The following is a 15039-nucleotide window of genomic DNA, read 5'->3' on the forward strand; positions in this document are numbered from 1 at the left end:
CGTTTTGTTCCTGCTGGGTCGCCAACACACCAAACAACACACACAGATCCACACACATGAACTCGCACAGAAATGCACGCACAAAGATCCACACACATCCATCCATCTTCCATGCCGCTCTTCCTCACGAGGGCCGTGACATCGGGTGAGAGGCGGGGTACAACCTGGACTGGTCACCAGCCAATCACAGGGCACATATAGACAAACAACACTCCCATTCATACCTATGGACAATGTGGAACAGGGGTGTCAAACTCGTGGCATGGAGGGCCGAGACACTGCAGGTTTTCTTTCCAGCCAGTCACTAAAGCAGGTGATTTTAATGATCAACACCTTCAGTTTGAGGGAAGGAGCTCATCAATTAAATCACCTGCTGAAGAAACTGGTTGGAGAGAAAACCTGGAGGTCTCGGCCCTCCAGGGCACGAGTTTGACACATGTGATGTAGAGTCTCCAACACAAACACAAACTAAAGCACAGCATTTGTAGCCAAAATGTCAACTTGTGCCCGTTGGTGACCGCTGGGCTTGAAACCGCTGATTTGAAAGGGGAACCATCAAATTTATACAAAAACATGTTCGACTTACCTTTTCAAAATCACTGGTGAAAGAGGATCTGGCGCCTTCTTTATGAAGACTTTGGATTCAAGAGCATCCAGCGTGACGTCAGGCATTGGACAAAATCCGGTTTCCTCCACCGCCGACGATGACGATGTCCGGCCATCCAGTCCAACGAATCCAACCACTGTTCCGACTATCACGAGCACGTGTGCCGCGTTTTGGCTAATTAACCACCGCCTGACCTAGAATCACATCTCGAGACGCGAAAACTCACCACACCCTATCAACTGCCCGCCCCCCAAATGGCGAACCAAACTAAAGCTTTTTCAGGCGTGTTTTGCAGAGAGCAAAACTTCACTCTCACAGCGCAGACATGCTTGTTTTGGGTTTGTGCAGCGAAAGTGTGCGGGAGATGGTCGCGATAGGCTGGCTGCAGCAATGGGGGCGGAGCTTAACGGCGTTGCAAAGTAAGTATCCATAGTATTCACATGCCGATAACGTTCTTTTACACGGAAGTTGGCCGATACTGATCGGTGGCCGATCTGTCGGAGAACCCCTATTCATTATTTGGTTTAGTGGTTAGCATGTTGGCCGCACAGTCATCGTAAGGAGATCGGGAAGACCGGGGTTCGAATCTCATTTCTTTGTGGAGTTTGCATGTTAGGTTAATTGGCGATTCTAAATTGATGGATGGAAATCTGTATTCCCGCATTTCATGGAATTCACCCTTAAAAAAAACGGATGCATTTCTACCTCTAACCACTAGATGGTGCCATATACACCATTAGGAAGCATTTGCGTAACATTTGTCACTGAAAGTGGAACAATTGGTCTGAATAACACTTTTCACCCTTTCAGACTTACATAAACTGTTGTGTAAGAAGACTGCATCAGAAATGGTGCTGTTTTTTTCTATTTCCTTTATTTATCACACATATTGTTGCATAATATCACATTATATTCATATTCTTGCTGCACTGCTTTTGCTGTATGCTTGGAAAAGTACAGTGCACGCTTTCATATTGGAGCTGATTTGTTTGGAAACAACTACGCATCGGTGTAGTAGCAAAGCAAACAAAAGAAAACACTGGTTTAGGTGTCAAAACTTCATGTACAGCAACACAGAAATGAGCTACAAGTGTTTTGGTCCACGTTTGTCTCATCCTCACTTGCAGCAAGCAGCTGGAAGAGCAGCAGTTGTCTGCTGATTTTATGTGATCTTCCAAAGCTGACTCTTAACAGGACCACTGCCGCACCCTGCGAGGTCTAAACGGAGCGTTCTCACAGTCCAAGCAGGAACCGCGTACACGGGAGTCATATCTGGCTCAGGGGAAGGAACTTCTGGTAGTAGCTCTTTGTGACGTCAATCATCAGGTCCTGCGTGCACTCTGGGAGCTCCCCGGAAAACAGCCCTGAAGAACAACAAGTGACTTTTAAGAAAAGAAGTCGCGTGAGTGCTGCAAGTGTACCAAGTGTGAGACCTGGGCATCCTGAGAAGACAGTAAAAGGAGGCACCACTGTCTCAGGAGGAAGAACGGTGTTGTCTAAGATCTTACAGCAGTCTTTCAGCACGCAGCGACGACCCTGTGTCAACAAAACACAATTATGATAGTATAATGTAATATTATTTTTTAAATATATTTTATATTCATTATAAATTTAAATTTTTATATTCAATATAAATTTTAGACAAGTTTGACTGATCTTTCAAGGCACACAGAATATTGTGTTCTCTGGCTATACGTATAAACATGGAACTTACCAAAAGCAGAAAAAAAGTTTGTTTCTACCCTTTCCTGTTCTTTAGTCATCAGCAGTAGAGCACACGTACGTTTCAGGAAAATATCACTTCAAGCATCAAGCATAACTTTCACTGCAACACAAATATTTTTTGCTTTTGTGACAGCTCAAATATCTACACAACTACGCCACTACATAAACAACACACAAAAAGGGTTGTTTTACATCAAAATACCAATTTATTTACAAATATAACACCATGAGCTATTTACAATTTTCACTTTTGGAACTGATTGATGTGTGCACATGTGCGTGCGCGCGACAGCCGTGCGCGTGTGCATGCGTTAAAACTTCCCTACAATGCGTAACCGTCTGCGCGCTACACTCTTCCACGCTCTCTCACTCCCTCCTTCCTGTCGCGTGTGTTTTTTCCGTCCACATGATTTCTGCCGAGCTCTTATCAAATGCACTCTGCCACCTTGTGGCCGTCTTTATGGCTTGAAATGATCTCTGAAGTGAAATCCATTAGCGTGGCGTTGCGTCATCACCTCTTTTAGCCTGTTGTGCAAAAAAACCCTAAAGGACGTATAAATATGTTGTTGGGATCGGGCGTTCGTACGTCTTTGGTATTGAATGAGTTAACTTTCTCTGTAGAAAACGAAATATAGTCAAATGTCCATCCCTCATGGAAAAACTACGCCACCACTTTGCATTTGGGTGTCAGTCTAGATCAGGGGTCACCAACGTGGTGCCCGCGGGCACCAGGTAGCCCCCCATGACCACATGAGTTGCCCGCAAGCCTGCTTTTCATTCAGGTTTTCAGTTAATAATGAAAGAACAGTAGAAAGAAATGCATTGTGAAATACAACATGTGAGTTGTGGACACCAGCATTTTGTTCATGTTCTGGTAAAACAAGCATATTCGCTTTGTTTGGGTTTAAAATAAGCTCTGAAAATAAATGTTACAAAAATGAGTAACTCTTGGCCATTTTCATTTTGTAAAAGTAGCTCTCACAAGGAAAAACATTGGTGACCCCTGGATTAGATAATCTATAACATGTTTACGTCTTTCACTGCCACAGTGGGTGTCCCCCCCCACCCCTCAATGCAAATAGCTTGAGTCCCATCCACCTTTTCATAGAATGATGACAAACATGAATGCAGTAGAATAGCATCCTCTGTGTGTCTCTTCGCGTCATTCTGCAGCAAACTGGAAAATTCTAACCCCTGATCTTGACATGTGACTCACCACACTGTGTGTGCGCGCGCGTGCGCGTGTGTGTGTTCTGCGTGTGCACTCACTATGACACAGTTCTTGCCAATGTGGACGTAGGAGCCGATCTGGGCTGCGTTCACCACACAGTCCTCCTCGATGAAGACGTGGTCGCCGATGTGCAACGGGAAGAACGCCACTCTGAAGGGTGGAATAAATGTTTACATTTTTAACAGCACTTTTTCCATTCAGAAGACCATTTTGCAGCCTTATTGTAAACAATGATGCACTGGGAGATGCATGGTTGTCATCTACCAACATTTCTCCAAGGTAATGACAAACGCAGGGGCGTCCAAAGTTTTTTCACAAAGGGCCACTTATTAACAAAGTCAAGGATGCATATTTTTTTTAAATTTACCAACACATGTATTTATACTGTACAGTACATATTCCAAGAAACAACTGCATTCCAGCTTTGAGATATAGCTGAAAAAGCCCATTATTAGTATGAACTTCAGTTCCCCCCCCCCCATTTTTGCTGGGTTTTTTTCAAAATATTTCAACTTTCTTCTTAAATAATCGTAAATTTTCTTTTTGTAATATCATGACTTTATTCCCATAATATTTTGACTTCATTTCCATAATATTATAACCAACTTTTCCAAAAATTCCAACTTTATTTTGTTCAGTTTGTCATATTATTCCAACTTTTGAAAAGTGACGTATTTTTTCTTTAATAGTTCAACTCTACGCTACCAAAATGACATTATTTTCCCTCCAACAAGTTTATTCTGGTAAAATTGCAACATTTTTCTAATTAGATGCCTTTTTCTCTTCATTTTATAAAGCTTTGTTCTTGTAAAATCGCAGCAGTTTTTTCCCCATTTCTGCTATTTTATTTTTATTTCCAACTATTTCAACTTTCTTCTTAAATAATCTTCATAAATGTTATTTTCGTAATATTATGACTTTATTCCCATAATATTATAACTTATTCCTCAACCTCATTTTCCAAAAATTACAACTATATTTTATTTCTCATGTTACAACCTTTAAAAAAATATTAAGTATTTTTTCTTTCATATTTCCACAATGCTACTAAAATAACATTATTTTCCCTATTACGAGTTTATTCTGGTAAAAGTCAGATTTTTTCGTTAGAGTATGACTTTTTTTCATAATATTTTGACTTCATTCTTGTGAAATTACAGTCGTTTTGTTCCTACCATTTAAACTTTCTTCTTGTAAATTTTCTTCTCGTAATTATGACTTTATTCTCATACTATTTTGACTTTATTCTCTTAACATTATAACTTTCTCTGCAACCTAACTTTCCAAAAATTGCAACTTTTTGTTTTTCATATTATAACTTTAAAAAAATAGCATATTTTGTCTTTAATATTTCAACTCTATGCAAATAAAACATTATTTTTCCGATTATGAATTTATTCTCATGAAATTGTAACATTTTTCTCGTTAGAATACAACTTTTTTCTCGTTTTCTCTGAATATTCTTGTAATTAATTCTTGTAAAATTATCGTTTTTTTTGCTGTCTGTTCTTTTTCCCCCCCAACTATTTCAACGCTCTTCCTGTAAACTTTCTTCTATTATTCTGATAATATTTGGAATTTATTCTCGTACCTTTTTAACTTTTTCCACAATGTAATAAAATTCTTTATTTGTTGTTTTGTTTTTTCTCACAATACTAGGACTTCAAACATTTCTTTCCTTAACATAATATTCTTTATGCTACTAAAATTATGTTATTTACCCTCATAATATTAGGATATTATTCTCATAAAATTATGACTTTTTCTTGTTTGATTACAACTTTTTTTCTCTTAATATTTTTACTTTATTCTTGTAAGATTACTGATGATTTTTCCATTTTTGCTGCTGTTGTTGTTTTTTTTTTTTAGTTTTCTTGTTAAATGATATTGTTAGAATGTGCCGCAGGCCACAAATGGCACCCAGGCCACACTTTGGACTCCTCCTGGTCTAATGAATGAATAAAAAATGCGTTACCCTTTGCTGAATTTTTTAAAAGGTGGCCGAATGACACTCCTGCTTTTGACCACACAATGTCTGCCCACCCTGACATTAGCCAGGTCCCCCCTGATGATGCAGTCGTTCATGACAATTGTCTGCAGGAGGAATCACACAAACACAAACAATAGTCACAACTCAACGGGATTTATAAATACATGTACTACCACATTTGACTTACTTTGCCATTCAGTACGATGTTTTGACTCCCACAGAGCACCGATTGCCGACTAACTTTGTTGCCAGAAGCCTGAAATGGAGCAAATGTCGTGTTAGAATGTTCCTTTGAAACGTATGGCCTCGCTGAAGTGACCGCAATGTTTCCATCGCCCAACGCCCCATTCTACTCCATTAGCCACATAGCAAGCTACAAGCTAACAGCGGCAGGAAACAACAAACTTTACCGTCTCGATGTACTCCGCCTTGTTGTACAATATTTCTGACAACTCCATAGCTGCGGATTTGACAAGCTTGCTACGACAACGAAGACAAAAACAAAATATGAAGCATCTGTTTGCTTTAGCTCTTCTTCGACTGACAGATGGATGCAGGACAGACAGTACGAGCTGAGTTAAGTGTTATCGATTGGTTTCATGAAATTCGGGATGACGTTTCCGTTGGAATATGTTCAAATCCAACAGAGAGGCTATTTTTAATTGTTAAATTACTTTCACTTTTGTTCTTTTATGGTGGATAATTGCAAAAGAGCATGCATTAATCTATTGTGCAATTTAAAGATCAATTGCTTTTGCCTGAATTTTGCCCGAACTCACAATTTCTGGATTTTTTTTCGGTCACAAATGTTCTTACGCACATAAATATTATTTGGCGACCAAGTAAATACATGTTGTGAAATAACATAATAAATCAAATAAATGTGACTACTGAGTTACGCATGCGCATTGTTAAGCCCTTGACCCCGCTGCTTCCTCTCGCAGTGCATGCTGGGTAACAGCAGCTGCCACTTCTCTCCGTCATGGCGTCCCGTGTCCTGCGCCAGTGCGTCCGCTCGCTCGCCCGGCCCTCGCTGAGGCTTCTCACCGCCAACCCGACGGTGAGAGCCGCTCCAGCCCCTCTAGCCGCAGCCGTCCGACCTTTCTCCTTTGCCGCAGACAGCCGGAGGACGCGGTGGCTCGGACAGAGCCCGGTGAGTGTCCGCTATCATTGAGCTGTTTTGGCCTAGCGTGTGTGCCGCGGTGACCTACCGACGCCTTTCAAAAGTGTTACGGTAACGCAGCCTGTCAAAAGTGTGTGATAACTGCCTGGTTGTTTATTCGTACCGACAATTAAAGGGTTATGCTGTGAAAGTTTTCCAGAAAGCAAATAGGAATTGGTTATGTATGAATACACGGCTTATTGGTTAGCTTGCTAGCAATGTTGTGGAACAGCTTCTGCAGCTTCATTGTTAGGCGTATTCGTGATGCTGTTAATGTCATTTTCCCGTGTGGTTTAAGTGAATGCATTAGCTGTGCTTAGCAGCCATATGTTTTAAATGTCTACAAGTGTTTTGGATGAAGCTCAAATGCACTATGACCTTTACAAGACTTCATTTGAACTTCCGGAAACTTTTGAATGCACGTGTCCAGCTGTTCAATGTGTCGGTACTTTCTTTTTTTTTTTCAACCGGCTGTTCTCTAACCGTGATTGGCACCTCCCGGACGGATCTCCCAGATCTTATCAGGTGTCTTGTGCCGACAATACGGGGACCTGCCCCCCCTCACGCTAGAGACCATCAAAGATCGTGTCATGTACGTGCTCAAGCTCTACGACAAGATCAACCCCGAGAGTGTGAGTGGACATTACGGAAGACGACCTCTATTCATTCAGCATCAGTTTTATAATGCAATGTGTCTCCCGCCTACAGCTGCAAGCATCCTCCCACTTTATGAAAGACCTGGGTCTGGACAGCTTGGACCAGGTGGAGATCATTATGGCCATGGAGGATGAGTTTGGTGAGTGCGCACGTGCCCCTTCCTGCCTTCCTTGTTTGCCTGCTTGTTGACGTCTGTTTTCCTTACAGGCTTTGAGATTCCCGATGCAGAAGCAGAGAAGCTGATGACTCCATCGGAGATCGTACAGTACATCGCAGACAAGAAGGATGTTTATGAATAATCTGTTCTACAAGAGGCAAGTCTGTCACACATAAGTTAGGGCCACCCCCTATATTTTGACAATCTTGTTGTCTTTCACACAGTGTGACCAATCGGACACCAAATATCTTCACTGCTTCAGTGTTTGGCGCATCAATGTTCCAGCTGTATGTCATCCTACCCTCACGGTGTATCATTTAGTCAGTTGATCAATAAAAAAAACATACAACATACATTTTGTCACTATGGATGTCGCTGCAGCAAAAAAAATAAGTTGACTCTCTTGGGGAGAAGTCCGTTGGCATTGACCTTCTGGGGGGGGGAAATCAGCTCTGTCATCAACGGTTGACCATAGTTCTTTGCTAACAGTAAGGCCTCAAGTCTGAACTGTAAACATAAAACACATTTTTAATAGTTTTTACATGTGTAAAACAATTTTAAGCGCATAGAAATGAACATTTTAAGGTTATTTACCGTCACTGAAGATGTGATTGCTGCAGGGAAATCAGACACCACCTTTTTGTTTTGCCATGAGTCGTGTCTCGAATTCAATAGTTTTTCCTCATCTTTATTAAAATGCTGGCACTTGCAAATTTCTTAGGCTCCATTTCGCAGCAGTGATCAAAGTAAGAGTTGAGGTGAGAAACACTATTGAAGAAATAACTCCTGGCAAAACAGGAAGGCGGTGTCCGTGTTGAGCTCGTTTTCAACAATCACGTCAGTGAAGGTAAAAAGGACCTTAAATGTTCATTTATGCCTTTCATTTATATGCAAAAACATGTTTTCTGGAACAGGTTAAGTGAATTGACATTTCTACATTAGGAGGGCTAGTTAGCTATGCTAATTTGTGCTTAACTGCTGTTTTGCTGCCATGTTACAAATAAAAGCCTGCCTGAGATGACACATTCCAACTTTATTCTCATGACTTCTTGAAAATTCGCAACTTTAGAGTCGTCTCGGAGGCAAAATAGCAAATAGCACTTCAGGAAGGAAACTTTCCTCTTGCGTGAGGCAAGCTTTTATTAATACGTGAAAAAATGAGATTGAGAATAAATAAATTTACGACTTTATTCTCTCTTTTTTTTTTTTCCCCAATGCGGCCCCAATATTCAGTTATCAGTCATGGTAGAAGCTGCTTTCGTTCCTGAGAGGGAGAAATAAGGATTTTTATTCCCAAGCGAAACAGTTCCCTCCATACAAGGAGTTGAAAAACAAACGGGAGACCGGAGGGTGATTGTTAGTCTTTTATTGAGGGTTGTACCCAAGTTATACAGCTTTGTATGCTGGCTCAAAGGGCCAGAGGTTACAAACAGTAATCAGTATACGAGTACAGCCAACAGAAGACCTACTACCTACAACTCTACACCTTAGTACAGATTCTCTTAAGAGCACTAAAATCCAGAAAAATAAGAAAAAAATACTGAACAAACCCAAGCAACAACAAAAAAAGTAAATTTAAATGAAACCAAACAAGACAGCATCAGGAGACATTCATATTAGAGCACACTGGAGTTGGTTTTTACACCTTGTCATAAATCAGGCGACTTCGTTCATTTTGTCTTAATATATACCCAAATAAAGATTGTCCTTCAGAAAGTGCAGTCCCCCCCCACCCCCACCCAAGAGTTTTCAGATAAAATCCTTTGATGACCCGAGGAAGACGTTTGAAAATAAAGTTACTTCCTGTTGTATCGAGGAGAGGAAGACGCCCCTCTCGTTTGATTATAGACACTGTCAGTATAGATTCTCATATATATACATATATATATATTTCTACGATAGATTCAACAGTCTCCCCAAGCAATGTGCATAATAGGTGATCCAACTAGACACGGTGGATTGATAGAATCTCTATAAAAAAGTCGTGTAAAATTTGCACTTTCAGCAGTCTTGTCGCGGGACTGAAAAGAAATAAATGGACCCCCCCACCCCACCCCACCCACCCTCCTGCTACAACTGGCCCGGCTGTTAGGGTTTTTTTTTTGTTGTTTTTGTAACGTTTATCATTAGTAGTAGCAGTACGATTCAATGATGGCACAACAATTTTGAGGAATATTATTAGGAAATCCCATTCTTTTTTTTTATGCTTTTTTTTTGGGATTTAAAAACAAAACAAACCCAAGGTGGACATGGAAGCTTGGGTCCTACACTCCACTGCATAGTCTCTCTGAGCGACACCCACCCTCATCTTTGTGCTGGTTAGACTAAAGCTTTTTCAGCGTTTTTGCGCATCTTCATACTAACAAGACAGCAGATCACAGTTTTTATGTTTGCTTTTTTGTGTTTGTGTGTGTAAAATAAAACTAAAAAAGCAACTAGCATTTTGATCAAGATAGATGCCACTGGGTGTTACAATATTTGCTCACAGAAGAGTTCAGTCAAGAGGAAACCAAAAAGACTCACATTATTCTTCTTAAATAGTAAAAAGTAGTAAAGTAGTATCACCTGCCAGCTTCCCCCTGCTTTTTCGTCTGCCTTCCCCCGCCTGCTTGGGAAGCTGCTTGGCAGCCCTGGAGATTGTACAGTGCTCAAAGGTGGTTCTCGCTCACTTGAAAAGATTTTTCCTTACATAGTCCCTTTTTTTTTTTTTTTTTTTTTTTTGCAAAAAATGACACTCGCTCATCTTCAAGCATTCCCACATTGTCCACATTCTTAAATACACACACTCGCATTCACAAAAACAACCGCCCCCTCCCACCCGCCATAATCCCTTTCCTTGCCCACGACCACCCCCACTTTGGCATGATCATGTTTACAAACACACAAAGCAGGTTAAGATGGCAATAAAGCGAGTAACATGGTGCTTGTCCCTTCTCTACATTTACTGAAGTCACGCGTGTGTTGACGCTACAAGCGGGGGGTGTCCATCCTGAGGCATGGGGGCAACAAGCTAGGTAGGATTGCGAGGTTTATAGTGCGTCTTTCTATGTAAATATCCCACGTGGACACCTGCAGCTTATAGACAGCCAGGTGGGGCCTCTACATGGCACATACACTGTATATGTACACTTTCAAACCTCTTTAAATGTGCTGGGTGTGGCTTATATTCAGGTGCGCTCAATAGTGTGGAGTCATGGTAACCATGATGGATTAATGGCGGTGTATCTTTTTTTTAACTAATCAACTTGTTAGTTCACTGCCTTAAAAAGTAATTTCATGTCGTTTTGTATTCTGGTCCATGCGGCAGCAACTGAAAGCAGAGTTTTTTTTTCTTGATACATGTTTAGTATATCACATTGGATTGCATTTAGAGCGTCTCCCCCGAAACCCCTTCAAAGTTTGGACACCGCTGAGCTTTAGGGTCAACACAGAGATGAGGGAGGACAACTCGGGCGTAAACGCAGCATTGAGCCATGAATCATGTTGGATGTGGCAATAAGACGCCTTGTTCACGTGCTGCTTGGAATTCTACCAACTCATGTCTCCACAGGGGGGAGACAACACATGCCTCTCATTCTACTTGGCCATGAAACATCATTTTACAAACTATTTAATGCCACGAAGTCCCGCAGTGGAACCAAACAGGAACGTTTTCCAATTTCAGACTCGTGATTGTTGGTAGTTGCTTTGCTAGCTTTTACATCTATGTTTCAGGATCAAGGTATCGTAAACATGGGTGTCAGCGATACCGCTATCAGTACGACTCACACATACTTTTGACTTATTTTGTAGTGTGGAATGTCAGAAACGTGATATTACTCAAAACGGAATAATCAGCAACAGCAGGTATGAGAAAAATGGGCCCATTTACTCTTGAAGCACCTGTGGTGTAGTTTCATCCACAGGCACTACACAAGGTTGAAGCTGCTCACTTAAACCAGACTTTATTCACCACCGACGGGGCTGCTCATCTTTTGTTGCAGCTAATGACTTCTTCTCGTCCCGTGTAATACCGCTTCAAATGCGCAACGAGTTCGGTCGCATTAAACCTCCAGGGTTCTGTGCCGCCACGGGAAAATACTCAGTGTCTGGAATCGACGGCTTGTAGCGGAGGTTTTTAGATGCAATGTCGATAGAATCCGATTACACCCCTAATTGTAAACAGATGTTTAATAATACTTCCAGGAGAAAAATACTAAGTGTTCTTGATGCCTGTTTGTTTCCCCAAATACATTAAAGTGTGTGTGAGAATTAAGTTTACGGGGCAGATTTGCCACATCCAACATGGTGAACATGCCCATGGGTCCCACTCAATGGAGGCGTCTACGTTGTCAAACCGACACAGGATCAGTGCTAAGAACGAGCCATCAGACAAGTGAGCTGATCCAGGATCAGGCACAGGAGGCAAGCTGCTTATCCCTGAAGAATCAATCAATGAAAAGCTCATTCCTTCTCAGGCTCAAGACCCCGTCCACCATGTGGAAAACATGCATCTCCAACTTTTTGTTTTTCGGAAATGTAATGTGAGGAAAAAAATGGAGACATGTTTTCCAGTGACCAGAAACAAACAGTTGACTCGACACACTGGCGCTTCATTACACTAACACCACCATCCCCCCACCCCACCCCCCAAAGCACACAGACTCCTCCGACCGATGGTTCAATCCAACTGGCTTTTGCTCTGCGCTCTTATAAAAACACCCGAGTGCAAAATCCAAGGCTTCTCAGTTCAACACGTCAGTTAAGTTCATCAAAAAAAAAAAAGGTTCAGATGTTCCTCCTGATAAAATACAAGGTTTAAGGAAAAGAAGTGGAATTAAGTAAACTAATTGAATGATTTGGTAGAGTGCAGGTGAAATACTGGCACGCACACACACACACACACACACACACACAGTCTGACTAATACTCAAGGTTGTGTGTCACTACGTACGCTTTGTTAGATAGTCACTGCTCAGCTTAAAAAGTAGGAGGGTCGTACTTGTGAAATAAAAACCTATAGCGGCTTGGAGGGTGGGGGGCAAATAATACACATGTAATGAAGCATTTAAGGTCCATGGCTTCGCTAATGAATGCTCACGTGCACTCTGAAGCTTTTTTTTTTTTTTTTTTTTTAAGTTGTGCATGAAAGGAGCTAAGATCTACTGACTTACATTATTGATCAAGGGTAAGATGGGGACCTCACCCCTCCCTCCCTGCCCCATCACCCATTAAAAAAAAGGGGGCTTGGGGGGGGGGGGGGGGGGCAACACAGCACAACAATACAATCATATTCCATTTGTAAACAGGTAGAAGCCACTTGACTCGTTGCATCTGCGGACACAATTGGGATCAAGGCAATGAAATGTGGACGACGTTTGCACTGTTAAAATATCTTCAACCAAAAAAAAAAAAAAAAAAGACATGTCGCTTTCTTCCCCCAAAACACTTTGTGGCAATGAGAGCGAAATATATTTTAAAAGCAAGTATTTCGCATGTCGCTGTACTGAGTGAAACATTTAAAATATTTTCTAGGACATGGACCAAAATATATAAAATAAAGACAACAAATGCCTCTCAGTAGGCCGTGAGAAGCTACAGTATGCATAGATTCGCCTTTCTCTTGGTTTATAGAACATGAGCACTCACACAGCACTCCCTCCCCCCCAATACTGTTGATTCGAACATCATGGAGGAGACGCACGCACACTTGGACCCCCCCAACCCTCAAAAGACAGCATATTGAAAGCAGTGTGTTGAGCTTCTCCAGCTTAAAGCAGTTATTTGGCAGAGAAAAGAAACTTACAGACCTATACATAGTTTTCAGTGCTAGAAGTTGGATTTTCCTTTCCTACAAGGAGTAGTAGTTTTTTTTGTTTTTTTATGTACTTGTTTTTTTTTTCCGTCAACTATAAGGTGGGGAAAACTGGCTTGATTTCCTGAGAACCATTGCTGGTTATTTTTAGCAGACAAAAAAAAAAAAAGAGGAATAATTCAAATAACCAACACCATGGCCAAAAACACTGATCCGAATTCCCAGAGTTACAAAGCATCATCTTCATCCGTGATAAGATTTTTTAATTTTTTTTTATTTTATGATTTTTTTTAAAAGATTTTTTTCCGTTTTTTAACATTTTTTTTTATTTTTGTTTGCATTTTCTGTTTTACTCCATCTTCTCGTTAAAATGAAGAATGAACACACGTTCCGCCTCCTAAGTCTTGTAAACAAGAGGTTGCAGTGTGGCACCTCCAAAACATTGAAAGCCTATTCTGAAAGTGCTGTTCCCACCCTTGCCCGCTAGATGGCGGGAGGGAGGGCTTGCTAGATAGGCTCCGCCCCCTACATTAGGGAAAGCAGGGCTTGCTAGTCCCAGCTGCGGCTACAGTCCTTTGCACTGCAGAGCTCAACGTTCTTTAGTTTTTAAACAAAAATTGGTGCAATACTTTTTTTTTTAATGTCACTTTTACTATCACCAGATAATTCTCCTAAGTCAGCTTTTTTTTTTTCTTCTTCAACTTATCTGTTGATCTTGAACTCCACGTAAGGTAGGCGTGCCAAGGCAAGAGAGGAGCGCGCACACACGCACACACACACACACACACAGTACATCCATGCACACACGGTAAGGACCTCAATGAGTAAACAGCTACACTGGAAAAACTGGCTGCTCCCTCTATATTGCAGATTATATATACTGTATATACTGAGGAAAAAAAAACACATTCAGTGCAAAGTTAAAAAAGCTCATACTCCAACATTGTCAGCAAACAAATGCAAAAAAATAAAATAAAAGAATTGGAATTCAAATAAACATGACGAATGAAACAAATATATAATAATAATGAGCTCGATTGAAGCTTTTTTTCGGTCTGAAAGAGCACTACCTGGAAGCAAGTATCCATCCGTTCACATTATAGAATTGGCCTGCAGGATTCAAGTATTTCGACTGATATGTTTTTGGGCTAAAACAAAGTGGACATATGTGCAGAGAGAGAGAGAGAGAGAGAGAGAGAGAGAGAAACGTAACTTGTTTTCCACAGGGAAGACCCCGTTTTGTTGAATATCTTGCGAGTGAGTAGTGCCGTAGCGTTTACAACTACTACCTTTGCTTTCATTCTTGCTGATTATTGAGAATGCTCCACTGACCCTTGCCGTCGCCCGCGTGATGGAGCAGCCGGGTCACATGGAGTCTCCGCTGCCTGTCAGGTGATCCACCGGGAGGAAGGAAGTGATTGGAGAAGGGCTGCTGATTCTCCCTGCCTCGGTGCCACTGGGGTTCCCCCACAGGCTACTGGAATAGTTGGGCCCGCCCCACAGGGAGGAGCTGTGAAGGTCGCTGCTGTTCCATTGGCTGGGTTCAGCAGCACGGCTGGGAAAAGGGTGGGACTGATCCATCCTGCTCTGGGAGGAGCCAATGGCCTGCCAGCCCGAGGAGGGAGTGGCCAATGACTGCCCTTGTGCAAAGAAACGGTTGATTTCCTCCTCGCTGGCGAACTTGGCCAGGATAGTAGTGTTCCCCAAAACACACCT

General features: G+C 41.6%; 4 protein-coding genes across 13 annotated transcripts in view; 1 reads left to right on the forward strand and 3 right to left on the reverse strand.

Annotated features, from left to right (window-relative positions):
* usp7 (ubiquitin specific peptidase 7 (herpes virus-associated)) overlaps positions 1–744 on the reverse strand; it is a 39267-nt gene extending 38523 nt beyond the window's left edge. The window contains exon 1 of the mRNA XM_054760409.1: positions 587–744. The gene's annotated coding sequence lies outside the window, so the exon portion shown is untranslated. The remainder of the gene's footprint in view (positions 1–586) is intronic.
* Positions 745–1462: 718 nt separating this feature from the next.
* Positions 1463–6116, reverse strand: dctn5 (dynactin 5). The gene is made up of 6 exons (XM_054760463.1): positions 5964–6116; positions 5741–5809; positions 5539–5657; positions 3602–3713; positions 2041–2143; positions 1463–1971 (listed from the first exon to the last, which is right to left on the reverse strand). The coding sequence occupies exons 1-6, from the start codon at positions 6009–6011 to the stop codon at positions 1874–1876; spliced, it is 549 nt and encodes a 182-aa protein (XP_054616438.1). The 5' UTR covers positions 6012–6116; the 3' UTR covers positions 1463–1873.
* A 378-nt stretch (positions 6117–6494) lies between these two features.
* Positions 6495–8560, forward strand: ndufab1b (NADH:ubiquinone oxidoreductase subunit AB1b). The gene is made up of 5 exons (XM_054760466.1): positions 6495–6706; positions 7231–7347; positions 7424–7511; positions 7580–7686; positions 7754–8560. The coding sequence occupies exons 1-4, from the start codon at positions 6536–6538 to the stop codon at positions 7669–7671; spliced, it is 468 nt and encodes a 155-aa protein (XP_054616441.1). The 5' UTR covers positions 6495–6535; the 3' UTR covers positions 7672–7686; positions 7754–8560.
* A 320-nt stretch (positions 8561–8880) lies between these two features.
* LOC129171582 (trinucleotide repeat-containing gene 6A protein-like) overlaps positions 8881–15039 on the reverse strand; it is a 37092-nt gene continuing 30933 nt past the window's right edge. For all 10 annotated transcript variants that reach the window (XM_054760381.1, XM_054760390.1, XM_054760387.1 and 7 more), the window contains one exon: positions 8881–15037. In XM_054760381.1, the coding sequence (XP_054616356.1) occupies positions 14689–15037 (349 nt within the window). In that variant the 3' untranslated portion in view covers positions 8881–14688. The remainder of the gene's footprint in view (positions 15038–15039) is intronic.

Source organism: Dunckerocampus dactyliophorus, chromosome 18 (assembly GCF_027744805.1).
Source record: "Dunckerocampus dactyliophorus isolate RoL2022-P2 chromosome 18, RoL_Ddac_1.1, whole genome shotgun sequence".
In the NCBI taxonomy this organism is placed as follows: domain Eukaryota; kingdom Metazoa; phylum Chordata; class Actinopteri; order Syngnathiformes; family Syngnathidae; genus Dunckerocampus; species Dunckerocampus dactyliophorus.

Coding starts and splice junctions, on each gene's coding strand:
- dctn5 (XM_054760463.1), bottom strand. CDS start 6,011: ATGGAGTTGTCAGAAATATTGTACAACAAGGCGGAGTACATCGAGACG. Junction 2,144..3,601: donor TTGGCAAGAACTGTGTCATA/GTGAGTGCACAC, acceptor TTGTTGACACAG/GGTCGTCGCTGCGTGCTGAA. Junction 1,972..2,040: donor TGTCTTCTCAGGATGCCCAG/GTCTCACACTTG, acceptor GTTGTTCTTCAG/GGCTGTTTTCCGGGGAGCTC.
- ndufab1b (XM_054760466.1), top strand. CDS start 6,536: ATGGCGTCCCGTGTCCTGCGCCAGTGCGTCCGCTCGCTCGCCCGGCCC. Junction 6,707..7,230: donor GGTGGCTCGGACAGAGCCCG/GTGAGTGTCCGC, acceptor CGGATCTCCCAG/ATCTTATCAGGTGTCTTGTG. Junction 7,512..7,579: donor GGCCATGGAGGATGAGTTTG/GTGAGTGCGCAC, acceptor TTTTCCTTACAG/GCTTTGAGATTCCCGATGCA.